Source organism: Eschrichtius robustus, chromosome 3 (genome assembly GCF_028021215.1).
Source record: "Eschrichtius robustus isolate mEscRob2 chromosome 3, mEscRob2.pri, whole genome shotgun sequence".
Lineage (NCBI taxonomy): Eukaryota > Metazoa > Chordata > Mammalia > Artiodactyla > Eschrichtiidae > Eschrichtius > Eschrichtius robustus.
In genome coordinates, this window is record NC_090826.1 from 1,071,013 (window position 1) to 1,098,663 (window position 27,651).

The 27,651-nt window shown below is 60.4% G+C and overlaps 3 protein-coding genes and 1 non-coding gene across 4 annotated transcripts in view; 1 reads left to right on the forward strand and 3 right to left on the reverse strand.

Moving 5' to 3' along the window:
- Positions 1-7,658: 7,658 nt before the first annotated feature.
- Positions 7,659-7,765, reverse strand: LOC137763256 (U6 spliceosomal RNA). Its single transcript, XR_011073799.1, has one exon. It is a non-coding gene; the product is annotated as a U6 spliceosomal RNA (small nuclear RNA).
- Positions 7,766-13,094: 5,329 nt separating this feature from the next.
- CALML6 (calmodulin like 6) lies at positions 13,095-15,616 on the forward strand. Its single transcript, XM_068537688.1, has 6 exons — positions 13,095-13,128; positions 14,190-14,237; positions 14,906-15,080; positions 15,181-15,328; positions 15,399-15,496; positions 15,570-15,616. The coding sequence occupies exons 2-6, from the start codon at positions 14,235-14,237 to the stop codon at positions 15,614-15,616; spliced, it is 471 nt and encodes a 156-aa protein (XP_068393789.1). The 5' UTR covers positions 13,095-13,128; positions 14,190-14,234.
- A 721-nt stretch (positions 15,617-16,337) lies between these two features.
- TMEM52 (transmembrane protein 52) lies at positions 16,338-18,825 on the reverse strand. Its single transcript, XM_068541067.1, has 7 exons — positions 18,763-18,825; positions 18,501-18,556; positions 17,885-18,020; positions 17,760-17,803; positions 17,603-17,644; positions 16,781-16,959; positions 16,338-16,671 (listed from the first exon to the last, which is right to left on the reverse strand). The coding sequence occupies exons 1-7, from the start codon at positions 18,823-18,825 to the stop codon at positions 16,406-16,408; spliced, it is 786 nt and encodes a 261-aa protein (XP_068397168.1). The 3' UTR covers positions 16,338-16,405.
- A 1,618-nt stretch (positions 18,826-20,443) lies between these two features.
- CFAP74 (cilia and flagella associated protein 74) overlaps positions 20,444-27,651 on the reverse strand; it is a 57,707-nt gene continuing 50,499 nt past the window's right edge. The window contains exons 28-41 of the mRNA XM_068541146.1: positions 27,035-27,308; positions 25,855-25,953; positions 24,903-25,042; positions 24,126-24,260; positions 23,859-23,968; positions 23,674-23,729; positions 23,445-23,564; positions 23,003-23,158; positions 22,193-22,319; positions 21,910-22,064; positions 21,520-21,656; positions 21,148-21,304; positions 20,800-20,934; positions 20,444-20,603 (exon numbers count right to left, since the gene is read on the reverse strand). Coding sequence (XP_068397247.1) covers positions 20,502-20,603; positions 20,800-20,934; positions 21,148-21,304; positions 21,520-21,656; positions 21,910-22,064; positions 22,193-22,319; positions 23,003-23,158; positions 23,445-23,564; positions 23,674-23,729; positions 23,859-23,968; positions 24,126-24,260; positions 24,903-25,042; positions 25,855-25,953; positions 27,035-27,308 — 1,903 coding nt within the window. The 3' untranslated portion in view covers positions 20,444-20,501. The remainder of the gene's footprint in view (positions 20,604-20,799; positions 20,935-21,147; positions 21,305-21,519; positions 21,657-21,909; positions 22,065-22,192; positions 22,320-23,002; positions 23,159-23,444; positions 23,565-23,673; positions 23,730-23,858; positions 23,969-24,125; positions 24,261-24,902; positions 25,043-25,854; positions 25,954-27,034; positions 27,309-27,651) is intronic.

The following is a 27,651-nucleotide window of genomic DNA, read 5'->3' on the forward strand; positions in this document are numbered from 1 at the left end:
CATCGGATGAATGGATAAAGAAGATGTGGCACATATATACAGTGGAATATTACTCAGCCATAAAAAGAAATGAAATGGGGGTATTTGTAATGAGGTGGATGGAGTTAGAGTCTGTCATACAGAGTGAAGTAAGTCAGAAAGAGAAAAACAAATACAGTATGCTAACACATATATATGGAATCTAAGGAAAAAAAAAAAAAAAGGTCATGAAGAACCTAGTGGCAAGACGGGAATAAAGACACAGATCTACTATAGAATGGACTTGAGGATATGGGGAGGGGGAGGGATGAGATGTGACAGGGTGAGAGAGTGCCATGGACATATATACACTACCAAATGTAAAATAGATAGCTAGTGGGAAGCAGCCGCATAGCACAGGGAGATCAGCTCGGTGCTTTGTGACCACCTAGAGGGGTGGGATAGGGAGGGTGGGAGGGAGGGAGATGCAAGAGGGAAGAGATATGGGAACATATGTATATGTATAACTGATTCACTTTGTTATAAAGCAGAAACTAACACACCATTGTAAAGCAATTATACTCCAATAAAGATGTTTAAAAAAAAAAAAGCTATTGCTAAATCTAAGTTATTGAAGATTTACTCCTATGATTTCTTCTAAGAGTTTTATGGTTTTAACCTTTAAATTTACGTCTTACCCATTTTGAGTTGATATTTGTATATGGTGTGAGGTAGGGGTTCAAATTCATTCTTTTTCATGTGAATATCCAGTTTTCCCAGCACCATTTGTTGAAAAAGCTGTCCTTTCCCCACTGAATGGTCTTGACACCCTTGTTGAAAATCATCTGACCATAAATGTGAGGGTTTATTTCTGAGCTCTCTATTCTATTCCATTGGTGCATGTCTGTTTTTATACTGATTGTTTTGATCACTGTAACTTTGTAATAAGTTTTAAATTGGGAAGTTTGAGTCCTCTGACTCTGGTCTTATTTTTTAAGATCGTTTTGGCTATTCAGAGTCCTTTGCAATTCCGTATGAATTTGAGGAATGAATTTTCTTCAATGGCAAAAAAAAAAAGGCCATTGGCATTTATCAGCTACTTCTTAAAAATGTAAGTTCTGGGAGGAGACCGTGGTGGTGGCTCAGTCCTTCTGCCCTGGGCAGTGGTCAGCTTGCTCAGGTCCTGTGGCAGTGAGGAGGGCAGGTCCTGTTGGGAGGTGATGGGGACCACTGGGGGGTCTGAGCAGGGGTGAGACCCCCTGGTTGCCTGAGGGCGGGTGAGCCTGTGGAGGGCAGCGCAGTGCTGGCAGGCTGGACAGGGCCAGGTATCTGGAGTGATGGGGCTTGTGGTGGTTCAGGGGAGAAGGCACGGAGGAGTCAGGGGTGACATCAGGGTGTCTGTCCACACAGCTAAACTGTGAGCAAGCTGGGAGGATGGGAGGGGCAGCTGGGGAGGGCAGTTCCGGTGGGGTAAGGGGAGAATGTGCTGTGTCCTGGACCTTTCTAACCCAAGATGCTTGTAGATGTTGGCCGAGAAGCAGACCTGCAATGGGCGTGGAGAGCCGTGGGCCAGTGAGGGGCCATGGGGGAGCATGGGTAGCTGAGGATGTCCAGGGCTGCCTACGTCCCCCCCCTGGGGAAGGGGGTGAGGAGAGAGCGGCAGGAGAACCCCAGATAGAGGCGGGAACTCTGCAGGCAACAGGTTTGTGTGGCCAGGGTGGCAGGGACCAGCAAGGGGTGGGGTCCCAGGCAGGGACCAGGGAGCTACAGGGTCCCAGAGGTGGCCTGGGGGATGGTACATGTGAACACAGCCAGGAGGCAGGAGAGGGCTACAGTGAAGGGGGAGGCCTTGACTGCTGGGCCTGGGGGCACCTCAGAAGGATGGGTGCCCTTCCTGGCACTGCCCCCCCCACCCCCTCTTCCACTTCTTGACAGCACGTTCTTATTTACTGGTTTTGCCCGGGCAGCAGAGAGCCCTCCTCAGCCAGGGCAGAGCCTGGAGCTGGCGGGAGGAAAGGCAGCACAGCCAGCAGTCAGTAGAACAGGCGGGGCTCTGGTTCCCTGGAGGCCCCCTTACTCCCATTGGGCACCTGGGGACACTGTTCAGCCTGGAGGGGGGCCCACCCCTCACCTGGTCTCCCCTTCCTCCCCTTCCCATCCTCCTTCCCACTGAGTCTGGCTTCACCCAGGCCAGCTGCCCCTCGCCCCAGGCATGAGTCCAGCCCATCAGGCCGACGGAACTGCCAGGGAACAGCTTGCTAGGACCCAGGGGCATCCCCGGCACCCAGAGCCCCCAAGCTGACTTCTGAAGCGGTGGTGGGTCCCCGGGTGTCTGTGGGGGCAGTTCGGTGTGGGCTGGGCCAGCAGGGACGGCAAGGGGGGTCACTGGGTCCTGTGCTTACACTCAGGCTGGGCACCACTGCCCGTGCCCAGGGGCAGGCACGGGGTGGGGGGACGGCATGCACCCTCTGCAGGGCCACCCAGGCCCCCACGCCCCCTGCAGCACCCCACCTCCAGGCCCCCGGCGTCTCAGTCCTGCAGTCCTCAGCCATGGGACCTTGATCCTGAGGATGCAGCTCTCCTCCCCTTGGGAGGGGCCCTGGGGCCTGAGGGCTGTTTGTGAAGAATCCTGTCCCTGAAGGCCCAGCCCACCAGCCACCTGGGAGGTGATGCAAGTGGTGCCTGGAAGGGGTAATGAGAGGCAGGTATGAGGCCAGCGGGCCTGGAGCCGGTGGAGTCCCAGGGGGTGGTGTTGGAGAGCCGCAGGCTTGGGGCTCAAGGAGGGGGAAGAGGAAGTGGTGTGCTGGGACCCCAGGCAGCAGGGGTGCAGGCCAAGCACGGAGCATGTGCTGGCCCCCAGCTGTCCCTCCTGGGCCGGCCAGGCCGACAGGCGCTGGGTGTTTTGGAAACCAGCAGGCCTGGCTGGGCACGTGGAGGGGTGCTGCCTGGAGCTGGGGCCCTGGAGCTCTCGCTGTGACATCCATCTGGGCCCCGCTGGGCCCCGATACATTCCCCTGGGCAGATGCCCCATGCTCATGCCCAGGCCTGCTCTGGGGTTCCCGGGGGATGGCTCAGCCTGCGAATCAGACTTCTAAGGGCCTGTCTGTCCTGTCTTATTGTCCCTCCAGCAGCCCCTGGGCACTGAGGTGCCCAGACCTTTGAGACAGATCATGGGGAGGAAGCCCCCACAGAGTCCGCGAGTATGAGGGGCCGTGGGTCAACCTCACTGGGCACCACTGGGGGCACTGCTGAGGCCAGGGCCATACTTGCCCCGCCCCTGCCCCGCCCCCAAACCACCCTGTGCGAGGCCCATGGGTACTGCCCCCAAGGCCAGGCTCTGCGGAGAGGCCAGCCAGGGGCGGGCTCACCTTCTCCAACCTGTCCCCTTGGTGCAGGACAGACCTGCAGGCTCCTGCCGCCCTCTGGCCGCTGGGCCCACTGGAACCAGAGAGGTCTGAGGCTCTTGCTGCATTTTCAAAACCTCTTTTAGCTTTTGGACAAAATGACGTTGCTGGTGTCACATTCAAACAAGACTGAAGAGGACAAGGAAGCAGGAGCCCCTGAGCCCTGCAGGGGAGCAGGGGGTTCAGGGATGCCAGGGTCAGCCTGGGGCCTGGCAGAGCAGGGGCCACACTGGGTCACACGGCAGCAGAGCAGAGCAGTGGGCCCGAGCTCCTGAGCACGGCTGGCCAGGGTCTCAGGACGACGAGGTTCAGGGCCCACCACCTGCCCTTGTGTAAAGGCGGGGTGGGGGTCTGCCTGGTGCAAAGGGCTGCCTGGGGACGGGGGTGCTTCTCCGGGGGTCTGAACCCTCGGTCAGGGGTCGGCCCAAGGCGAGCGGTGGCTCCACTTTTCCCGGTCGGCACCCTGCCCCCCGCTCCCCTGCCCCCTACCCCGGGGCAGGCTGGCCCTTCACCGACTTACAGGTGAATGAAATGAATACTTATGCCTATTTTTGTGCTAACAATTGAGGGAACCCAAGAGTGAGGCTTCGAGGGCAGGATTTTGAAAGGAGGGATGGAGAGTGGCCGGGCAGGAAGCTTGGGAAGACGACCCTGCCCAGCTCCAAGCCCAGGAGGGCCGCCCTCAAACGCTGGTGCCCGCCCAGCAGCGCTGCCCGTCTGAGCGCCGCGCGGCCCGCGAGCGCCGCCTGGTGCGCACGCGCGGAGTGGCCGCCCGAAGCGGTGCTTCCGGGCCGGGGATGGGGCGGGGCCGAGGGCAGAGCTAGGTGACGGTGAACGGGCGGGGGCAAGGGTCGGGGTCGGGGCCAGGAGAAGGGCAGGGGCGGGGCCTAGTGACAGGCCGGGGGCGGGACCGAGGGCAGAGCCGGGGGACGGGGCGGGGGCGGGGCCGACCGTCGGGAACTGGGCCGGGGCTTGAGAGGCTCAGCCTTGGACTCCGCCCACCCGGGTGGGCTGGCGGGCTGGCACTCCCCACGAAGACCCCGGAGGGCCACGGCGACCTGTTCCCAGACAGGCTTGTGATTTTGCTAAAACAGTCCATAGTTTTCAGGGCTAGTAACTCGCAGCGCCCCCCTCCCGCTCTTCGCGGAAACAACCCTTTTCAGTTCTTAGTTGTTTCCTCTGATCTTGATTTCGAAATTAATCGAAATCTCGGTAGTTGGAGAAGGTGATCAGTTTGAGGCTCATCTTTAGTGTTGCTATTTCTTTGTGGATCGATAAATGATCTATTTTTAGAGCAATGCAGGGTTGCTAGAAAAGGATGTTCTGAGGCTGCTACCCCAGACCCAGCGAGCGCGTGGGGCGCTGGGCGCAGGGGGGCGGGGCTCCCGGACACGCCCGGCGGCGGGGCTCTGGGGGCCGGGAGGGCCAGGCTTTCTGTAGGCTGTGTCTGTGGACAGGGAGCATCCGGTCTTTGTTTTTATCCATCTAGGCAATTCAATCGCTTTTAAAGTGGCCATTGTTTTAAATGGCATTATTTCGATTACTGGTGTATTTGGATTTATTCTTTTTTAAAAAATATTTATTTATTTAGGCTGCTCTGGGTCTTAGTTGCGGCATGTGGGATCTAGTTCCTTGACCAGGGAACCCAGTCCGCCTTAATTGGAGGCGCGGAGTCTTAACCAATGGACAGCCAGGGAAGTCCCTGGATTTCTTTTTTAAAATAAACTTTATTTTTCGAATCGCTGTAGATTTTCAGAGAAATTGCTGAGATTTCCGGAGAGTTTCCATGCACTTCACTTCACGGTCGATTTCCTCTATTATGAGGAACTACATTAGTACAGTACACTTGCTACAATTAATAACCCGATATTGACACATTATTAACTATAGTCTACACTTTATTCAGATCTACTTAGTTTTTTTTTTTTTAATAATTTTATTTATTATTTTTGGCTGCATTGGGTCTTCGTTGCTGCGCGTGGGCTTTCTCTAGTTGCGGCGAGTGGGGGCTGCTGTTCGCTGCGACGTGCGGGCCTCTCATTGCAGTGGCCTCTCTTGTTGAGGAGCACGGGCTCTCGGCACGCGGGCTCAGTGTTGTGGCTCGCGGACTCCAGAGCGCAGGCTCAGCAGTTATGGCACATGGGCTCAGTTGCTCCGCGGCATGTGGGATCCTCCCGGACCAGGGCTCAAACCCGTGTCCCCCGCACTGTCAGGCGGACTCTTAACCACTGCGCCACCAGGGAAGCCCCAGATCTACTTAGTTTTTACCTAACATCCTCTTTCTGTTCCAGGATCCCACAGTAAATTTAGTTGTTCTCCCTGGGCGCCTACTGGCTGTGGCAGTTTCTCAGACTTTCCTTGTCTTCGGTGACCTTGATGGTTTTGAGTGCTGGTCAGGACATCCTGTAGCCTGTTCCTCTGTTGGGATTTGTCTGGTGGGGTTGTGGGTTTCAGAGAGGTACAGTGCCCTTCTCGTTGCAAATGTCAAGGGTGAATGCCCTCAACATGGCTCACCACTGTGACCCTGGCCCTGGTCACTGGGCGGTGAGCCTTTCCATTCTCTGCTCATTGGAAGGAAGTCAGTATTGGCCATCCATGATTAAGAAGTGGGGGGTTGTGCTCCCTTCGTTGAAGGTAGAACATCTACATAAATTATTTGGAATTCTTCTGTATGGAATATTTGACTCTTCCATTTATTTATTTATTCTGTCATTTGTATCAATATGGACTCATGGATACATATTTATTTTTATTGTGGTTATACACATAACATAAAATTTACCATTTTAATTGTTTTAAGTGCACAGCTCAGTGACATTAGCACATTCACATTGTTGTGCAACTATCACTACTATCTGTCTCCAGAACTTTCTCATCTTGTAAAACTGAAACTCTGTCCCCATTAAACACTAACTCCCCACCCCCTACCCCAGCCCCTGGCAACAGCCATTCTACTTTCTGTCTCTATTAATTTGACTACTTTAGGGATGGTATATAAATGGAATCATTCGGTATTTGTCTTTTTATAACTGGCTTATTTCACTAAGCACGATGTCCTCAAGGTTCATCCATGTTGTATTAGGTGTTAGAATTTCCTTCCTTTTTAAGGCTGGCTAATAATAATTCCATTGTATATTGTATTAGGGTTCTCCAGAGAAATCAATTATATATAATATAACAAATATATGTAGGGCTTCCCTGGTGGCACAGTGGTTAAGAATCCGCCTGCCAATTGCAGGGGACACAGGTTTGACCCCTGGTCTGGGAAGATCCCACATGCCACAGAGCAACTAAGCCTGTGCACCACAACTACTGAGCCTGCTCTCTAGAGCCCGGAAGCCACAACTACTGAAGCCCGCACGCCTAGAGCCTGTGCTCTGCAACAAGAGAAGCCACCGCAATGAGAAGCCCGTGCACCGCAACGAAGAGTAGCCCCCGCTCGCTGCAACTAGAGAAAGCCCGCGCTCAGCAACAAAGACCCAACTCAGCCAAAAATAAATAAATTAATAAATTTTAAAAAATATATATGTAAAATATATAGAGATGAGATTTTAATTTTTTATTTATTTATTAATTGAGGTATAAGATGGGGAGATTTCTTATAGAAATTGACATGTGATTATGAAGGCGGAGAAGATCTGCTGTCTGCAAGCTGCAGGCCCAGGAAGCCAGTGGTGTAATTCAGTCTGAGTCTGAAGGCTGAGAACCAGGAGCGCTGATGTCCGAGGGTAGGAAAGGATGAATGTCCCAGATCAGGCAAAGAGGCAATTAGCTTGTCCTCTGCCTTTTTGTTCTACCTGGGCCCTCAACAGATTGGATGATGCCCACCTGCACTGGGGAGGGCAATCTTTCTTACTTGTGTTCAGATTCAACACCAGTCTCCTCCAGACACACTATCCTAGTCACACCCAGCTATCTGGGTGCCCTTAGCCTAGCCAAGTGGACATAATATTAACCATCATGTATATATATATATACACACACGCACACACACACACACACACACACACACCACGTTTTGTTTATCCAACTATCCACTGACGGACATTTGGGTTTTTTTCTACTTTTTAACTCCTGTGAATAACACTGCTATGAACACGGGTATGCAAATACGTGTTCGAGGCCCTGCTTTCGATTCTTTGGGGAATAGGCCCAGAACTGCAATTGCTGGGTCACATGGTAATTCTATGCCTACTTTTTCTAGGAACCGCTGTACTGCCTTCCACCAGTCTACATTCCCACCAACAGTGCACAAGGGTTCCAATTTCTCCACATCCTCACCAACACTTCTTTTTTAAAAATATGGAATGCTTCACAAATTTGTGTGTCATCCTTGCGCAGGGGCCATGCTAATTTTCTCTGTATTGTTCCAATTTTAGTATCTGTGCTGCCGAAGTGAGCACTCACCAGCACTTCTTGTTTTCTGTTTTCTGATAGTGGCCATCCTGATGGGTGTGAGGTGGTGTCTCGCTGTGCTGTTGATTTGCATTCCCTGATGATCAGTGACGCTGAGCATCTTGTCAGGTGCTTGTTGGCCGTGTGTGTTTCTTCTTTGGAGAAAGGTCTATCAAGTTCTTTGCCCATTTTTTGAATTAGGTTGTTTAATTTTGGTGTTGAATTGTAGGAGTTCTTTACATTTTCTGGATATTAATCCCTTATCAGATATAAGATCTGCAAATATCTTCTCCCATCCTGTGGGTTGCCTTTTCTCTCTGTTGATGGTGTGCTTTAATGCACAATGATATTTACCTTATACTTTGGTTAGAACCCAATACGACTTGACTTATTTTCTTTCTCACATTGTTCCAGCTTGGGCCCCTGGAAACTCTGTCAGGTGGCTGGGTTTACTTTCTTTATTCTTCTAATTTTATTGAGGTATAACTCACGTACAGCACTGTATAAGTTTAAGGTGCACAGCATAATGACTTGACATACATGCGTCATGAACTGATCACCACAATAAGTTTGGTGAACATCTGTCATCTCGTATAGGTACAAAATTAAAGAAATAGAAAAAAATTTTTTCCTTGTGATGGGAACTCAGGATCTACCCTCTTACCGACTTTCATATATAACATACAGTGTTAATTACATTTATCACGTTGTACATTACATCCATAGTACTTATTTTTCTTATAACTGGAAGTTTCTACCCTTTGACTGCCTTCCTCCAACTCCTCCTCCCCCTACCTGGGTTTACCTTTATTTTTTTTTAATTAAAAAAAATTATTTATTTATTTGGTTGCGCTGGGTCTTAGTTGTGGCAGGTAAGCTCCTTAGTTGCAGCTCGCCCGCTCCTTAGTTGCGGCACGTGGGCTCCTTAGTTGCGGCATGCGGACTTCTTAGTTGCAGCATGCACGTGGGATCTAGTTCCCTGACCAGGGATCCAATCCGGGCCCCGGCATTGGGGGCATGGGGTCTTAGCCACTGCACCACCAGGGAAGTCCCGGGTTTACCTTTATTATGTTACTTTCTGCTTCCTAGCTATGCTGCCTTTCTTTTATTTTTTATTTTTATTTTTAATTTTTGGCTGCACTGTGCAGCTTGCCGGACCTTAGTTCCCTGACCAGGGATTGAACCTATGCCCTTGGTAGTGAGAGAACAGAGTCTTAACCACTGGACCGCCAGGGAATGCCCCCCTATGCTGCCTTTCTTATGCTTCCTTCTCCCTTCCTATATTCTATTAGGTTCATTACATTTTCTTTAGTCTTTTTTCCTTCCACAGATGTGGAAGTTATACAACCTATTTCTAGTCTTTTAGTGGTTATCTTAAGAGTTTCACATTACTTTTTTTAAAAAATAAATTTATTTATTTGTTTATTTTTGGCTGCGTTGGGTCTTCGTTTCTGCGCATGGGCTTTCTCTAGAGGCGGCGAGTGGGGGCTACTCTTCATTGCGGTGCGCAGGCTTCTCATTGCGGTGGCTTCTCTTATTGAGGAGCTCGGGCTCTAGGCACTCGGGCTTCAGTAGTTGCAGCACGTGGGCTCAGTAGTTGTGGCTCACGGGCTCTAGAGCGCAGGCTCAGTAGCTGTGGCGCATGGGCTTAGTTGCTCTGCAGCACGTGGGGTCTTCCCCAGACCAGGGCTCGAACCCGTGTCCCCTGCATTGGCAGGCGGATTCTTAACCACTGCGCCACCAGGGAAGTCCCCACATTACATTTTTTTTTTTTTTAAAGATTTATTGATTGATTGATTGATTGATTGCTATGTTGGGTCTTCGTTTCTGTGCTAGGGCTTTCTCTAGCTGCAGCAAGCGGGGGCCACTCTTCATCGCGGTGCGCGGGCCTCTCACTATCGCGGCCTCTCTTGTTGCGGAGCACAGGCTCCAGACGCGCAGGCTCAGCAGTTGTGGTTCACTGGCCCAGTGCTCCACGGCATGTGGGATCCTCCCAGACCAGGGCTCGAACCCGTGTCCCCTGCATTAGCAGGCAGATTCTCCACCACTGCGCCACCAGGGAAGCCCCCCACATTACATTTTAATCTCAATCACTAGCCCTGGCCATTTCCTGAACACTACCGGATCTTACACTTGCATCCCTCCCCTCTTCCATGGCTGGTGGTCCAGGGTTTGGGTTTCTTTGACACCCCTTATCCAGGCTGAGCTGCCCCCAAGCAGGCCCTGTGACAACGGCTCAAGATGGGGGCACGCAGCCTTTCCGTGGGCGCAGGAAGTAAGACGGGACAGAAGGGGGCAGTCCCAGAGCTGGGCAGGGGCTTTGGGCAGGGGGCTCAGTCCACCGGGACCTGGGAAGACTGTGTCACGGTGCAGCCCCGTCACCCGCGAGCGAGGAGGCTGGGGGGCTGCGGCAGAACCCAGGTGTCAGCCCCCACGTGGCCGCCCCAGCTGGCCGAGTGAACCTCAGGTGGAGGCTGCGGGAAGAAGGGAGGGGTCTGAGAAGCTCCGTGCCTACCCACCCCCCGCCCCGCCATGCTCCAGCCCCTCGAGGGAGCCCCCAGCCCAGCCGTGCTCGCCTGATTCCTGCCAGCACTGCCACCAGGTCCCTCTGTCCACCCATGTCAGGCCCAGCTTGTTCTCAGCAGGGTCAGCTGCAGCTTACCTGGGTTGTCGGCCTAGTGGCCACGGCGGGAGGGGGGCCTGAGGGGGACAAATGTTGGCTCCAGTTGGGGCGAGGTCTATGCACTGTGGTCCCCTGGGGTGGCAGTTCTGGGCCCAGCCCTTCACAGGGAGAGCCGAGCAGGACCTGAAGGCCAGAATTCCAGAGGAGTTGGCGTCACCCACCCGGACGTCCCGCCCACATGTCAAGGCCCCTGCTGTCCCACCAGGGCTTGACTTTGATGGGCAACAGGTGTCATTGAAGGTCAGCCACTCTGACACTCAAGTCCTGGGCTTGGGACTGCGGTTCTCTGCCCTCCACTGTCGGGGAGCAGAGACCTGTAGGCAACCAGAGACCCAGCGCTCAGCACAGTAACACCCGGCGTTCACACCCACACTCACACCCACTCCCACTGTCACACCCAACCCACGTTCACACCCATGTTCACACCCACACCCACGTTCACACTCACACCAATGCCCACACCCACGCTAACACCCCCACCCACGCTCACGCTCACACTCACACCCGCACTCACACCCGCTCCCACGCTCACACTCACACGCTCACCCCGGCTTTCAAGTCCCCACTCCTGACCCACCGTCCACCTTGGTGACTTTGTGTGGAGCATCGTGTGTGGGCAGCAGCCACTGGGCCTCTCATCCCCCTCCAGCGTGACCCACCGCAGGGACAATCCCCACGCCTGGCGCCTTGTGGCATCTGGGCAGCGAGGGACCCATCGCCAAAGCCCATCTGGTTGCACCCTGGGTTGTCCGGAAGCAGCCCCCGAGGTGGGGTCTGGGGTACAGGCCGTGGGCTAGGGGTAAAGTCCAGCTGTCCTGTAAGAAGCCTCGGGCCAGCCAACAGGCTCTGGAACGAGCACCCTTCAGAGTGTCCCACATGGGGCCACAGTGGTCGGTGAGCTGGGTCTGCACCTGAGGCCCCCCCGGAGGTGTGGGGCTTGCGGTATCTTCTTACTGGGGACCCCCAGTGGCAGTGTCTGTGGGTCTCTTCTCTTCTCCGGGAGGGGATGACTGGTCTGCCCCGTGTGAGGGGAATGGGGCACCGAGGGAGGGGCTGGGGGCTCCCTGCTGCGCACACGAACTTTCCCCTCCCCCTGGCCTGGGGTTTCAGTCTGCGAGTTCAGCCATTCTCTTAGGAGAGCCCATGGTTCCGTCCAGACCCGTCCGGAGAACACACCGCGTGCCCTGCCGTGGGGTAGGGCGGCCCTGGGGGCCCGCGCACAGATGCCCGGGTGCTGGCAGCCCACTGCTCTGGCCTTCCTGGGTCCCGCCCTTGTCACCCTCTGACCTGATTAGGGCTCTGCAGAGAAACAGACCAATGGGAGAGAGCGGGAGGGAGGGAGACTGACTTATTTTAAGGAACTGGCTCATGTGGTTGTGGCTTGTCCAGCAGCTAGAGACCCAGGGAGGAGCCGAGGCTGCAGCTCAGGGCCAGAGGTGGTGTACAGCAGGACTCCTTCTTCCTGGCGACCTCAGGCTTTTCTCTTAAGGCCTTCCGCTCTTCGAATGAGACCCACCCACATTATCAGGGTTATCTGCTTTACTCAGAGCTACACATTTCCATGTTAATCACATGGAAAAATCCCTTCATGACCCCCACGTTCACTGCAGCATTATTCACAGTAGCCAAGAGGTGGAAGCAACCTAAATGTCCATAGATTGATGGATAAACAAAACGTGGTCTGTTCATCCAATGAAATATTATTCAACCTTAAGAAAGAAATTCTGACACCTGCTAAAACACGGATGCACCTAGAGGACATGATGCTGAGTGAAATAAGCCAGACACAAAAGGACAAATACCGTCTGATGCCACTCATACGAGGTCCCTAGGGGAGTCAAATCCGTAGACAGAAAAGCAGGAGGGTGGGTGTCGGGCTGGGGAGTGAGTGTTTAATGGGGACAGAGTTTCGGTTTGGGAAGGTGGAAAGTTCTGGAGATCTACTGCCTAACAAGGCCCGTATAGTTTACGCTACTGAACTGCTACTGAACACTTAAAAATGGTTAAGATGGTTAATTTTATGTTATGTGCTTTGTACCACAAACAGTACAAAAAAGAACAAAAGAAAAGACTGTGGTTCATAACAGATGTTCAGTATATGTTAGTTCCCTTTTCTGAGTAATATTTTACGCTAATTTCACCACTGTAATCAATACGTATATGAAAAAACACACCTTCACAGCAACACCTAGACTAGTGTTTGGGCAAACACCTGGGCTTGTAGCCTGGCCAACGGGATGCAAAACTGACCCTCACGCCCTCCTTCTCCGCAGGCCCTTGCCCTCCCCGCACTCCCTGCCCCACTGCCGTCGTGCGGCAGCCCGCACCAGCCTTCTTCTTCTCCAGCTGTGGTCCGGGCGTATAGATGCGACTAGTTTCCTTGAAATGGTCTGGGGATTTTTGAGGGAAGGGGTGGGAAAGTCTTTTCTCACGGTCACAAAGCCTGAAGCCACGGCCCGGAGCAGCCAGGACAAAGGTAGGGCGCCCAGAGCCGGCTTCTTCTTCCATCCCGGCCCGGGGCCGCTGGCCCGGTGCCCGCTGGAGCCATTTTGTCCCCGTCAGCACAAATCTTGCGGCCTCAGCAGCTGTCCTGGGGCCTCAGCAGGAAATGTCCCTGTGGCTTCCATATTCTGGCAGGCTGAGGGCCAGCCAGGCCGGTGGGGTACAGGGCATACCTCGCCTGCTCAGGTTCGTCAGGTGGTCACGGGGCCGAGGCAGATGTGTGTCGGCGTGCGTGACTCTGGGGGCCATGCACGGGGGTGAAGGGAACTAGTGGGGGCCTGTCTGTGACTATCGCTGGGGGCAGGAGCTGGAGGGGGGATGGAAGGAGCCCCCTCCGCCCCAGCTTGTAATCACAGACCTCCGAGTGCCGTGGCCAGGCCAGCAGGTCACTGCCCCGACGGGAGCACCGGGACCTGGGCCTGGTGTCGGGAGCCGGAGCCGCTGCCCCAGGTCGGGGTGGCGGCGGGTGTGTGTGTCCGAGGGCTGAGCACACATAGGCAGGGGTGTGTGTGCTGCGGTGGCGTCTTGTTACTAAACAGCCAGGCCATGGGGCTCCCTCGGGAGCCAGCTTTGCTCTTCTGAGCGGAAGGGGGTCAGGTTTCCCTGAGAATAGCCCCTGACCGCCCAGAGGACACCTGGCTTGGCCTCCCCATGGCCAGTCCGGCTCCCTGGTCCTGTTTGCTCCGCCTCCTCTTGCCCCTAGCTCGTGGCCAGCTGTCTTCTCCTGGGACTGTGGACCCCCAGCCCCTTCTGTGCAGGGTGGCCAGAGGGGGATCCCACTGCATTTGTTTATTGAACCTGTCTTTAGAGGGTGTCTGCAAAGTGCTGGCACCATGCTGGGCCCTGGGTCCTTGGGGATGTGAGGGTGACACCTGGCCAGGGAGGGCCATCAACAAGAGCCCTCACCAAGCAGTGATGACAGCCCGTGGGGCCTCCTGCTGCACAGTGGGGGAAGGGGCTCACTGGGGAGAAGGGAACAGCCCCTGTCCTGCCCCGGCCCACGATGTCCATCCTTGCCGTGGCCCAGGGGGGCCTTGGCTGGGACCCAGGGTCAGAGAGGGAGCTCTGGGGTGAGGGGCTGCTCAGGCCAGGAAGGGCCACGTGGGGAAGGGCCAACCTGTCCCAAAATAGGGCTGACAGGATCTCCTGGCCATAAAAGGCTCTTGGAATCTGGACCCCAGGGACCCCGGGCAGCTGGGCCCGCTAAAACTCAGCCGCCCCCTCTGCCCCTTGTACTCTGCCCACAGCAGCTCCAGCGCCACCGTGCAGTGTCCCCTCAGCCGGCCACAGACATGGTAAGGCTGCTCCCGGCGCCCGGCAGAGCCCCCGGTGGGCTGGGCTGGGCGGTCCCGCGGGAGCTGGGCGCAGTGCCTGGGGGAGAGAGGACAGGCAGGCCTCTACGCACACGGGGATCAGGCTGGGGCCGTGACCAAAGGTGGGAGGGTCTCTGCGCACCTGAGGAAGACATCCAATGAGGCTGGGCGGAGAGTGCGGAGTGGGGCGCCCGAGGCCGGGCCCTGCCAGCCACTGGCGCCACCCTTGCTCTGGGGGCCAGGCCGGAGCAGCCCTTTCGGAAAGCGGCCGGGACGGTGGCAGGCAGGGTGGCCCGGCCCTGGACTATCCCTCTGGGATTCCAGAACAGGCTAGGGCCTTCACCCTGGCCCCCAGGTCAGGCTCCTCCCCACGCTGGTCCATGGTGTCCCTCCCCTGGCCTCACTGGCTGTCCAGTGCTGCCCCTTCTGCCCTCTCACATGGCTGGCCTGCCCCTGCCTCGAGCGCCGTCCCCTTTGAGTGGCCTCGCGGAGCCCTGCTCCCCCCTCACGACCCATCCCTGTGCCGCCTGGCCTCAAGCCTGCTCTGGGCTGGGGCCAGGGGCCTTGGGCCTCGTGTCCTGGGGCCTCCAGCCTCCCCCGGACTGAGGGGTGGAGGGGCCCCTGGCGAGCCTGGGCCCGTGTCCCCACAGACGGAGCGCCTGACGGCGGAGCAGATCAAGGAGTACGAGGGGGTCTTTGAGATGTTTGACGAGGAGGGCAACGGGGCGGTGAAGACGGACGAGCTGGAGCGGCTCGTGAGTCTGCTGGGCATCAACCCCACCAAGAGCGAGCTGGCCTCCATGGCCAAGGACGTGGACAGAGAGAGTGAGGCCGGCCAGGGGCAGCCGGGGGGCGGGGGCAGCTGGGTGTGAGTGGGGAGGGGCTCGCCGCCCTCACTCGGGCACCCGCCGCTTGCTCCCTGCAGAGAAAGCGTTCTTCAACTGCGAGGGCTTCCTGGCGCTGATGGGCGTGTACTGGGAGAAGGCCCAGAACCAGGAGAGTGAGCTCAGGGCGGCCTCCCGCATCTTCGACAAGGAGGGCAAGGGCTACATCGACTGGGGCACGCTCAAGTAGGGCCCGGGCCGGGCGCGGGGGTGGTGAGCCCCCCGCTGGCTGCCGCTCAGTGCCGACTCCGCAGGTACGTGCTCACGCGCGTGCGGGCGAGCCCCTCAGCGAGGTGGAGGCCGAGCAGATGATGAAGGAAGCCGACAAGGACGGGGACGGGACCATCGACTACGAGGGTGAGTGGGGGATGGGCCTGGGAGCCCGGCGGCCGGGTCGGGCCAGGCTGCTGACTTGTCCCTCCGCTCTCAGAGTTCGTGGCCATGATGACTGGGGAGTCCTTCAAGCTGGTCCGGTAGGAGCAGCCACTGCGGCCGTGGGAAGCCCGCTGCCTGCTGCCATCACCCTGCTGCCCACCCTGCCATCCACCCCATGCCAGCTCCGTGGCCAATAAACGCTCCAGCCAGACTCGTGTGTGCCTCACTGTCACAAGGCTGGAAAAAGGGGATGCAAAGCTGTGGGTCTGGAGAAGGGAGAGGGTTCTCCTGAGCTGCCCATCACACTTGGGCCATCACTTCCGTGGGACACCTGACACTGCCTACAGCCCAGCTCTGGGCTCCAGACACCAGCCGGAAGGCCAGGCTGGGCATAGGTTGAGGACCACCTACTCACACTGCCTGCCTGCCCTGGGAGGCGGCTGCCCGAGGGCCCCTCCCGGAGCTCTTTCCTCCATACGGAGATCACTTAGATAGAAACTTTATTCTCTCTCCAAAAAGCTGTAGACATCACAGCACGCCCTGAGCCCTGAGGCTTAGGTCCGTGGGGACTCATCTGGGCTGAGGGCCCAGCGGCCAGGGCCGAACGTAGGGGGTGTGTGTGTGTGTGTGTGTGTGTGTGCGCGCGCGTGTGTGTGTGTGTGCGTGCGTGTGTGCGTCTGTCCAACACAGGGCCGGCTGGCTCAGATGCCCAGCGTTACATAGCAACGAGGCCAGGGCTGCAGCAATGTGCCGGATGGCTGGCCTTCCTGGGGGGGGGGAAGGATGGTGAGGGTGGGCTGGGGTGCCCTTGCACAGTCCCCTGTGAGCAGAGTGGCTGATGGCATCGGGAGGCTCGGGAGAGCTTTCCTGCCCCTTCCGAGGGCGCCAGGGCTACAGCCAGGGGTGTTGGGCATTGCGGCCCCACTCCTGGGGCCCTGGAGGGGGCTCTAGGCATGAGGCCTCAGGAAGGGGGCTGGTCTCCTGGGAGGGGGGTGGCTCTTCCTGTCTGGTTTTAGCCATCTTGACGGCCTCTTCGTAGGAGGGCGGCAGCTCAGGGGCATACAGGCTGTAGGCGGGAGGGGTCATAGAGTCGAGGTCCAGCTTCCCAAAGGGCAGGGGCAGCTGCATGCCCAGCGGGTACTGCACGGAGCTGTAGGCTGCAGGGAACCAGAATGGGTTTGTGGGGATGGGTGGGTCTGGCCCTCACCAGTCCCCTGCCGCCCCTTCAGGCAGGTGGGCCGCCGGGTGAGGTCTGCCGGCACTCACATGACACAGTGCTGTGCATGGGGCTGTCACTGTCCGCGGGGATGGCTGTCGGGTCGCAAGGCTCAGGTGCTGATGGCAGGTGTGGCTGGGCGTGCGCCCGCTTCCGGAGACAGCAGAACCGGACACAGCTGGCCGTGACCCCACACAGCAGCAGCAGGACGACAGTGAGCAGTATAAGCCTGGGCGGGGAGGAGCCAGACCCGCCGCTGGACTGACCCCTGGCCGCTGGGCGTCCGCTCCCTGGGGGCAGTCACAGCTCAGCTGCCCAAGACAAGGCAATGGATAGGATAAAAGACAACCAGGGACTCTCTCTCCAGGCTGGAGACCTCCTCCTGGCCAGGGCTGGGCCTGAGGAGCTGGCCCGGCCTGGCCTCCTGCTGCTGGCCTGCGCTGGCTGTCTCTCCAGGGCTGGCCACAAGTGGCCTTGGGCTTACTCCCAGGACACACTGTCCCAGACCGACTGCACAGTCCTGTGCCCAGACCAATGACCATGTTCACAGGGGCCTCCCACAGGGGCGGGGAGCGAGGGAGTGGGAGGTGGGCAAGCAGGCTATAGGGCAAGTCCTGCCAAGGGCCCCGGGGGTGTCCCTAGCCATGGGGAACTCAGGCAGGACCCATGCAGGAGGTCGCCCCTGGTGCTGGGGGAGGAGGCTGGGGTCGGCATGCCAGGCTCTGCGGGCCCCAGCGCCTTCCTGCCAGCGGCCCCGGAGGGGGACAATGCTGGCGACTCCTCGGCCGTGGAACCAGGCCGGGTGGGGGTCTGGTGGGCCTGGCCCGGGGGAGAACCGTCGCACCCGGCTGCGCGCCGCGGCCTCCACTTACCCCACGTGCCACAGGCTGCTCCAGCGGGCCTGGGGCGGGCACCTGCGGGGACGGCGGCACCTGGAGCAGGCGAGGCAGGGCCCGGCCGACCGCCCCACCCGAGCCTCCCCCAGGGTGGGGCCAGGCCCCCGCTCCCTCCCTCCCCGCCACCACTTACTGATCCGAGGGGTCGCAGCTGCCTTCCGCGAAGCCCAGCGCCACCTGTGGGAACAGGGGTGAGCCCGGGCCAGGGCGCGCCGAGCGCCGACCCGCCCCGCGGTGCACGAGCGCCCCGCGACCCACCTGCGGCAGCGGCAGGAGCGGCGGCAGCAGCAGGAGCCCGCGGTCACCTAGGGTGCCAGCGAACATGCTCAGCGCCGACGGGAAGCGCGAGCCAACTAGCCTCGAGGCTTTATGGAGGCCCCGCCCCAGGCCCCTCCTAGAGCAAACCCCGCCCCCCGAGCCCGCGTCCATTGGAGGGCTCGCCCTGTAGCCACGCCCATGTGCCTCGCCCCAACCCTCCGCCCAAGGTTAGCCGCGCCCTTTAGCGGCCCCGCCCCCGCAGGCTCTGGGCAGGCCCTAGAGTCCCCCGCTCCAGGGCCCCGCCCACACAAGCCACGCCCACAAGCCCCACCTCTTGGCCCTCCCAGCAGGTCCGTCTTCTCTGTGTTTCCTCAGCCTAGGGTCGCGGGGTGGGGGACGGTCTCGCCCCGCTGGCTTCTTGCAGTCGGGCTTGGGGTGGACCGGGGCGCACCCTGAACAGTTGTGGCCCGGTCTGCACAGGGTGTGGCCTCGGAGGGTGGCGGCCAGGACACACATGGCCACGCCTCGCACACACCCCGGTGCTCAAGGTAAGGGTTGCAGCAGTCAAGACGCTGGGGCGTTCCTAGCGCGCTGTTCAACTACATTTAGTGTGCACTCTCGCTGCGGGCGCTCGCTGCCCTCTGCCTTCCGCTCCGCCATCCGGCGCTCAGGCTAAGGGAGGTGGTCAGCACGGCAAGGTGCAGGGTGGTGTGCCTTGTCTGCGGAGGGTGGGAGGAGAAGTTACCCTGTCGTGTTTTTCTTCATTGCACTCAGGACGTACTCCACAAGCATCTCCCCACTGGAGGGGAAGTGACTGCAGCTCCTTGAGGGCAGGGCCTCCTCGGCTAGGCTCTCTCATGCCTGGATCTGCCAGGTACCTGCTCCATGATCTCTGTCCTGCCTCTGTCCTGCAGCTGTCCAGCACTTCCAGGCTGTACCATGGCCCCCAGGGCCCCTCCTGCCCACCCTGCTCCAGCCAGGCTGGCTGAGCTTGGCTCCTGGCCGCCCTCTTCCTCCATTCTGCTCTGGAGGCCCGGCTCAGGAGTGGGAGGGAGGAGGATGGGCACTGGTCCAGCCAGCAGGCAGGAGTGCAGGCAGGGCCTTGGGCAGTGAGTACCAGGGCCCGCTGGTTCTAAGCCCTGAGAGCCAGGCCAGGGTTTAGAGGAGAGTGGCCTGCCCCTCCCGCGGGCCTGCCCGGGGGGAGGCAGGGGTAGTGCCCTGCAGGGAGGACCTCTTTCTGGGGCCTGGCCTGGGCTGCAGGACCCTGGCTTCTCTTCTCACCTGGTGAGAAAGCAGCCCCTGTGAGGGCTAGGAAAGGACCTGGGTCTGCCTACCAGACTGACCTGCAAAATGCTGCTCTGTGGCCACCTGTCACTGGCTCAAGGTTAGGGAGATGGCAGACTTCCAGGCACCAAGGGCACCGAGGAAGTGGGGTGAGGGCTCCAGGCTGGTGTCCTGAAGCCTGTGCCCAGGAAATCCCCCAGATGCACCTTGCCCTCCACTCCTGCCTGGGAAGGCTGCGTGTGCTCGCCTGGGGGCAGGCACGGGGGTGGCTTGGGCCAGCTGGGTGTGCTGGGCTGTACACAGGGGGCCCGGATGGGTGGGCTTTGTGGGGACAGTGTCTAACCTGCCACTCTCCAGAAGGCAGGGGCTGGGTGCAGGCACTATTCTGAGCTCCCAACAGGGTCTCATGGGCTGGGAGTTGGGGGCTTCTCCCTTGAAGAGCTGGTCAGGACCCAGAAGGCTGAGCCCAGACTCACTTCAGAAAAGTGGAAAACCAAACTCATGGGCTGGGTGTCCCCCGGGCCCTGGCTGGGCTGTGAGGGAGGACACAGTGAGGGCGTGTCCCCGACGTTTGCTCGCTCCTTGCTTGGGGGCATCAGGGACCCTGGAACTTGGGAGGAGCAGGGAGGCCTAAGGGGCCGCCTGGGCTTTGGAGCCTGCCGCCCCCCTCCCTCCCCGCTGGCCTCTCGGGGTGTGGGCCGGTCTCAACTCCAGCCCCGAAAGCTGCCCCCCTCCCCCCCGCCACGCCCAGCTGTTCCCCCAGGGCTCAGGATGCTCCCCCGTCTTCCAGGCCTAGTTCACTGTTTTATGGACTGGCTTGTGAGTGGGGGTGAGAAGCAGGGGCTGCCCCCCCGGGGACTCTGTCCCCATCTCTCCTTCACGGCTCACCCCAGGGCTCACCGTGGCCCACACTGCAGGCCTGGATGCACAGGTTCACACAGGGTTTATTGACGGGTCAGCGGGCGCAGCTCTTCCCCCCACCAGGACCTTGAAAGGCTGGGCGGGTGCTGGTGGGGCTGCGGGCTCCGAGGGGCTCAGGCTGGGAGCAGGTTGTGGTCAGGACTGGCCTCATTGCCGGTTCTGAGTGTGGGGCTGGGACAGGAGCCCTTGGCCCCGGACTCACTGGACACAGGGCAGCAGGAGGCGGCCGTGCCTGTGGAGCTGGGGTGCCCCGGCCATGGGGCCATGCGGGGGGCCACCCTTTTGAAGCTGCCCAGCAGGGAATGTCCAGGTCCCAGGCCCCTGGGTGGCTCTGCTGGGTCCACAGACCGGGGGAGGGCTTTGAATGTGGCAGGAAGATCCAAGGGGGCTCCGTGGAGAGACTCCTGTGGCCTCAGGGGCCGGTCACCACCTGCGCTACAAAGAGGACTTTGTAGGTCTCCTTCACGTCCCCCCTGAGCTGCAGCAGGGCTGACACCATGAGTGGGTGGTCCGGCTGGAAGGGGAGAGGCGGGGAAGGAGGGGGACCCTCAGTCAGCTGGCACAGCGGACAGATGTTTTCTGGCCGCGGCGCTGCCCACCTCACCCGCCCAGGGCCCCCCCGCAGTCCCCTCCCTCGGTGGGGGCAGGGCTGTCATCCTGCCCAGCCTGTGGCTTTCGCAGGCTCCCTGGCCGCCGTCCAAGGCACTTACATCAAAGTCGATGGGTGGCATCCAGGAGATGCTGATCGTCTTGGTCTGGCCGCGCTCCACAAAGCCCTTGGAGGGCTCGATGGTGAAGCCCTTGTGCTGCAGGGACGCGATGCCGTCCAGGCTGAACTCGACAGTCTGCAGGCATTGGTGCTGTCAGCAGGTGGGCGGGCACAGCTCCCGGGAGGCAGCGGGGCTGGGGATGAGGGAGCCCAGCACCTGCCCTCTCAGCCCTGACCAGCAGGCTGCCCACCCCACACCTACTGGGGGGCAAGGCCAGGAGGGGCCCGGGTTGCCCAGGCAGTGGTGGATGCAGAGGTGCCAGGCAGGCCAGGGAAGTGCTGGGGTCACCTTCTTTGGGGACAGCTGGGTGGTCCGGATGCAGCCCACCTGCAGTTCTCGGGTGGCAGGCGGGGCCGGCGTGTCCGTGCCCAGCTGGACGTAGTCCAGGGTTACCAGGATGGGCTTCAGCTCCTCAGCTTCTGGAGAGGGAGGGCCTGGCTGGGGGCTCAGGGCAGGGGGGGTACCACCAAGCGAGTGCGGGAGCTGCTGGGTCAGGCAAGGATAGTGGGCGGGGCTGGGCGAGGACAGCCCGCTTTGGGGGATGGGCCAGGAACGCCGGCCCTACCCGCAGGCCCCCAGGGCCAAGGGTGCGGTCAGGGCAGGACTGGCCCTCCTACTGTCGCCCCCGCCCCCACCGGGGCTCCCAGCACTTCAGAGGGCTCACCCTCTCCGCGCTGGGGGTCGAAGGCAGGCATCACGGTCAGGGACTCCACAGGCACATCCAGGGGGTCTCCGCCCTCCACAAACATCGTGTGCTTGCGGGCCGCGCCCTTCAGGAGGATCTGGTGGGAGATTTTCTGGGGGCAGGAGCACAGCAGACTCGGTCCGCGACCCTGCGAATGGGGCTCCGGGAGTGGGCAGTGCTGGGGTGCAGGCCTGTGGGACCCGAGACTCCGGTCTGTCCACCTCATGACCCCCAACCTGACGCAGAGCCCCCAGGCAACAGGCCTCCAATGTGGGGCCGTTCGGGGGAGGGCGAGGGCCTCAGACACACGGACGCGGCGGGTGGGGCCCGGAGCAGGGGTCCAGGCTGGGCTCCTGGAGCCGCACCTTTTCGAAGAGCATGACCTGAAGCCGGTCAGAGAAGTACAGGCTCTCGTGGTCCGGGCTGAAGGTCACGGTGAAGTCCTGCGCCCTGCCCGGCTCCATGACGCCCTCCACCGGGACCACGCTGAACACGCTCTGGCCGCTGTAGTTCTGCGTGCCTGGGGGCAGGGCGGCCTGGCAGGTCCGGCTCCCCCTGCAGCGCCCAGCGCCCCCCAGCCCCGCACAGTCGCCCGCTTCGACTGGCTCCTCCCCAGCAGCGGTCACACCCCCAGCCGGCCAAGCTCACCCACGACTTCCGTCCTCTGGGCCGGGGAGGCCAGGAACTGCGGCAGCCGGTGCTGGTCTCCGCTTCTGGTGGAGAGGCTGTCCAACTGCACGGAGAACTTGATGGGCAGCGGGGAATTGTTTTGCAGCTGCAAGGAGCAGGGCTCAGTCACTGGCCAACCGATGGCCAGGCTGCTGCCACCAGGTCTCAGCTCCCTCTGCTGCCCGCGGGCCACACCCTGGGCAGTCAGGCTCAGGCTGGCCTTCAGCCGAACCAGCATCCCTGCCCAGGTTCTTCTCTGCCCTCACCCTCTTCCCCTGAGAGCACCCCATCACCCCATAAAACATTTCCGGGAGTCCCTGGCCTGGGCTCTGCTGTCAGGACCTGGACTAAACCAGGCAAGGAGGCAGGTGCCCTGTGGGTGGCTTCATCCTGAGGTTGGCATGTCCCTCAGACCCTGGGGAAGCAGCGAGAGCCAGGCGTGCCTCTTCCTGCCCGGACTGGGGAGCCCACACGGCCCCTCCCCTGAGCTGTGCCTGAGCTGAGCTCCCCCGATCCCAGGCGGGGCAGCCCACGCAAAGGCCCTGAGGCAGGAGGACGGGAGCAGCGAGGAGGCCGGGCAGCAGAGGGACCGGGGAGGTGGGGGAGGAGGGCGTGCATCCTCAGCTTCTCCGGCTACAGAGGGCCGTGGAGGTGACCGCTGCTGGGGGGTGGGGTGGGAGCGGCCTCCACCCGCACTGGCTCCCTGACCAAGGCAGGGCTGACCCCCTCCTGGGGCACGACCCCTCCCAGGAGGCGGGGCAGGCACCGGGTCCCCACCACGCACTTTACCTTGAAGCCCGCGGAGGTGGATTCTCCGGCGATCGCGTAGCCCATGTTGAGGACGCCTCCTTCAATGGAGCACGTGGTCACGGATGCCACGCCTGTGCCCACGAGGGCCAGGGAGAGCGTGCCTCTCTTGGTGATGACATCCAGCATTTCCTGGGCCTGTGGAGACCACGTCCCTTAGCGTGGAGCAGACACGTGTCAGAGGCAGGTGTGGGAGCTCTGTCTCGGAGCAGCCGGGTCAGGGCGTGCGGGACCTAAGACGGCTTGGAGCTCCCTGGCCTTCTCCTCCTCCTTCCAGCAAGAGGCCAGGGCCCAGGAGGACCAGCGGCTCCTGGGGCCTGGCTGGATGCCTACGGGCCTGGGCACTTGGCAGGTGTGCAGAGGGGAGAATGGGGCCGTGGAGCCCCAAGGCTGCAGCCCGGCTCAGGGTGGGCCTAGGACTCACCAGGACGCTCTCACGGGGGGAGAAGGACAGCTTCAGGATCCGGGTCTCTCCAGACGCCAGCTTGCTGATGGGGTTCAGCAGGACAAAGGGGCCGTTGGGGTTCAGCACGGAGTACTCCAGCTGATGGCCCAGCGTCAAGGATGGGTGGCAAGTACGGGGCCGCAGCCCTTCACCAGACACCCCTGTACCCCTGCAGCAGGCTGCCTGGGCCGGGTATGGACAAGGATACGTCGAGACCCTCGGGGGAGATGTTCTGGATGGAGACCTTCTTTACGCCGTGGTGTCCTGAAACGGGGGAGTCAGGTCGCTGCCCCAGGCCTGGGGGTGGGGCGTGGGAGCTCAGGCGGTGACGGGGTGCCTGGGTCCCTATGGGTGGGGGATGGTCGTGAGGGGCTGGGCCTGATCAGGACACACCTACAGCGATGTCACCGAAGTCAGCGATGGTCTTGCCTTTGTCGGACGTCACCACAATGGATGGTGCTACCGCTGGACACCACAGCTCCAGGTACACGGTGTTGTGGGGACTGGGGGCGGCGGGTAGCTGCTGAGGGCGGAGTGGGCACCGCATGCCCCGCCCTCTCAGCCTGACCCCATGCTGGCCCCGCCCAGATCTGGGGGGTTGCAGAGCGGGGACAGTGCCTTCTTGGCCAACCACGCCCCACCCTGCCCAGAGCACCGCACCTGAAGCTCAGGGGTTCCGTCCCCTTCCTTCCTTTGGTGTCACCACTGGCAACAACACAGGGGACCACAAACTTGTCAAACTTCCCCTGGAAAGATCTGGTCAGCGCGGCCTGCGCAGCCTGGTACTCCTGGGAGCTGCAGTGGAACCGGCAAGGTACTCTCACACCCCTATCCCTAGGCTGCCCCCAGCGGCCCAAGACGCCCCGCGCTGCCCTCCATGGAGGGGTCCATAAGGCCATGCCTGCTCCCCAGGGCCCTGGGCCCTGGGCCCTGGGCCAGAGGGTATGGGGTGGCAGCCTCGGGGGGCCACGCTGTGGCCCAGGCTGTGGCTGTCCCAGTTTTGTCTGACCAGCTGGTTTTCTCACCCCTTCCCTGGTTGCTGTGGTGGCCTCCCCCCTCCCCCAGGGTCCGGTCAGGCACCTAACCAGAGAGCCATGTTCCTGGAGCCACAGGCAAGGGTCCAGGGCTGGCAAGTGGCTCAAGCCCATTGGAGTTCTCTGGAGCTCGTTTGGCAGCTGGGGAGGCTGGGGTTGCTGAGCTGGGAACATGGGAGTCAGGGGCTCAGCATCTCCCCAGCCCCTGGACTGAAGTTGTTCACAGGGACCCTGGGCCCTAGGGCCCCAGGGGAAGGAGGTGAGCAGGTGCCCAGGAAGGCAGCTCCTGGTTCCAGCTGTACCTGAAGCCAGCCCCACCCCGGACTTCCAGTCACAAGGCTCAAAACAGCTCTGCTCCAGGTGGGGGAAGTCTCTGTGGGGGGCAGCCTTCTCTCGGGCCCACCTGGACGTGAGGTCCTCTTTCTGCAGCTCCAGGGGCTGGGAGGCAGAGGCCTGGAACAGCCGGTCTCGGTTCTGCAGCCGCAGCGTGGAGAAGGACTGTCTCCGCTGGTCCTTCCTCTGGGTGGCCATGTCCTGTTGGGACTGCGAGGTGGGAGGCCAACAGTGGGGCTTCCCCGGGGACTCTGCTCCCGGCAGACCGCCCAGGGCAGGACCCCAGGGGCCCAAACTCCAAGCGGCGCCCTGGGGGAGACCGCCGGCAGGTGCGGAGACCCCGGTGTCTGTCTTTACCATCCGGGAGACCGAGGCCCGGGGCAGGGCAGGGCGGAGGGCTGGCCGAACTGGGGGTCCTGGTCCCTGTGCCCTGCCCCCAGCCTCACTGCCCTGCCAGCAGGCTGCAGGCCCTGCCCCTCCTCCTGCGCTTGCTATGACAGCACGGGTGCTCAAGATCAGGACCCAGAGGCCGGGGGGAGTCGCGGGGCTCTCTGCGTCCCCAGGACGGCAGCAGGCAGGCCCTGGGCTGTGACTGCCCCGCTCTGTTGGACGCCCTTTCCCGGCAGGAGCCCGGCAGTGGCTGCCTCTCCAGGCCTGAGCTTGCTAGGATCCACAGGCCCCTTTGAAGTTTACCTGTTCCCCCTCCATTGTAAGGGCAAGCCCCCTGCTAACCAGTGCAGAGGGGCCCGGCCCACCCTCCCGGGACCACCGTCTGGGGATCCACCCCGCCTACCGATGCTTTCAAGAGGGGAGGGAGGAGCCTTGCCAAGAAAAAGTGTTAACCTCTTGAAACAGTTCCACACACACAAGGCTCCAGAAAAGTCTGCCCAGGGCTCCTGATCCCCTGGCCCCCCAGCCTCAAGGCCGGTGGGGTTTGTTCCCAAGCCTTTGTGCAGCGGCCTGGTGCACAGCGGGCAGTACCCCCGTCCCCCCCAGGCTCCCCCCCGCCCCCCGCCATGTACCGATTTGGCCTCAGCTTCTTTGGTCAGGGCCTGTAAGGCTTCCTGGTGGATCAGCTCGCTGGGCAGCACGGGCCGGAAGGCCACCCGGACCAGGCACCTCTGTGAGGAGAGAGGCCGGAGGGCAGAGGGGCCCCTGTGGGTGCCCCCCAGCACCCTGCTGCCGCCGCCGCCGGGATCCCCTGGTCACGCTCTTGGACATCCTGGGCTGATACCCCATCTCTCCTTCGGGGGTCTCAGCTTAGACGAGCCCTTCTGGAAGGTCCTTCCTGACCTCTGCCCCCGGAAGTTGGGGTGGCTGCAGACATGATCACCCAGCCCCTCTCACCATGCTGGGGGGGGGGTCCCCGTGACGGACCAGCCCACTGCCCACAGGGCACGAGTGAGAAGGGAACGTTTGTGTTCAGCCACTGAGACTTGGGGGTGAGTCCCTGCACCCTCACCCACCCCCCTTCCTGAAGCACGTCCACCTCGAAGTCCACCCCCTGGGACGGCCCCGGGTCCCCAAGGGGGTTCGCTCACCACGGCCTGCCCCGTGCTCAGTGCAGCAAGGGAGCAGGGGTGGGTAACGGCTGCAGTAACCCCCTTGGAGAGGAGACCCATGACTTAAGCTGAATTTGCTCAGTTTAATAAAATGCATTTCAATAATCACTTACCGAAACACTGCCAGGGTCCAGGACCTGCACGTGCCCCTCCCCACTGAGTCCCCTCACAGTGGCTGTCACCCCTGACTCTTGAAGGTAAGGAATTCAGCTCAGAGAGGCTGTGATGGCCCCGGGGAGTCTCTGCTTCCAGGCCCGGGCTCTTTCTGCTTTATCAGCAAAAGCAGTGGTGGGGAAACCTTTCACCCATCAACCAGTGGACAGGCACCTGTGCTCCTGGTGACCAGGCGCTGTGTGGCCTCTGTGCCCATCTGCTGTGAGACCCAAGGGCTGCACACCTTCCCTCAGCCTGAGCTGCTGGAGCCTCCAGCCAGGGGCCTGTGGGGTCAGCTGCCCGTGGGTGCCCCACCTCTGGGGCCAAGTTGGGCCGGGCGGAGGGCACCGTGGCCTGCTTGGGTCTGATAAGCATCCAGGTTGATCTCCACGTCTGCTGTCTGGTTGAATCGCTGCGGTCCAGGGTGAGTAGAGACCGGCCCCCTGGGCTGGCCCCGCCCCGGCCCACCCGTGGGGCCCACACCCACCTTTCCTGGCCACACGGTGCCCACCGAGGGTGAGATGGTGATGGGGGAGTCTGGGGGCAGCAGGAACTCGAAAGACGTGGGCCCCTGGGACGCGTCCTCCAAGCCGATGCGGGGCACCGAGGGCGTCGGCGAGTTCTTGCTCAGGCGGGAGTTGATGACGTACAGGGTGGCCACCGACGTGTCATACAAGGAGGTGGCCGCAAACTTGACCTGGTAGTGGGACAGCTCCAGGGGCGGGTGGACACCCACGGCCCGGCACGTCAGCTTGAAGCACCTGGAAGTGACAGCGTGGGCAGCTCAGCTCAAAATTTTAGTAAATTTTGAAAATACTTTGTGCCCCTGTGCACATTTTAATTAGATAGTTAAAATTCTAATCACAAGTTTAAACAGTTGCAAAGGAGGTAATTTCTGGCTTATTTCCTTAAATATTCACTGACATTTAAAAACTAAAACTGGGGCTTCCCTGGTGGCGCAGTGGTTGAGAATCTGCCTGCCAATGCAGGGGACACGGGTTCGAGCCCTGGTCTGGGAAGATCCCACATGCCGCGGAGCAACTAGGCCCGTGAGCCACAACTACTGAGCCTGTGGGTCTGGAGCCTGTGCTCCGCAACAAGAGA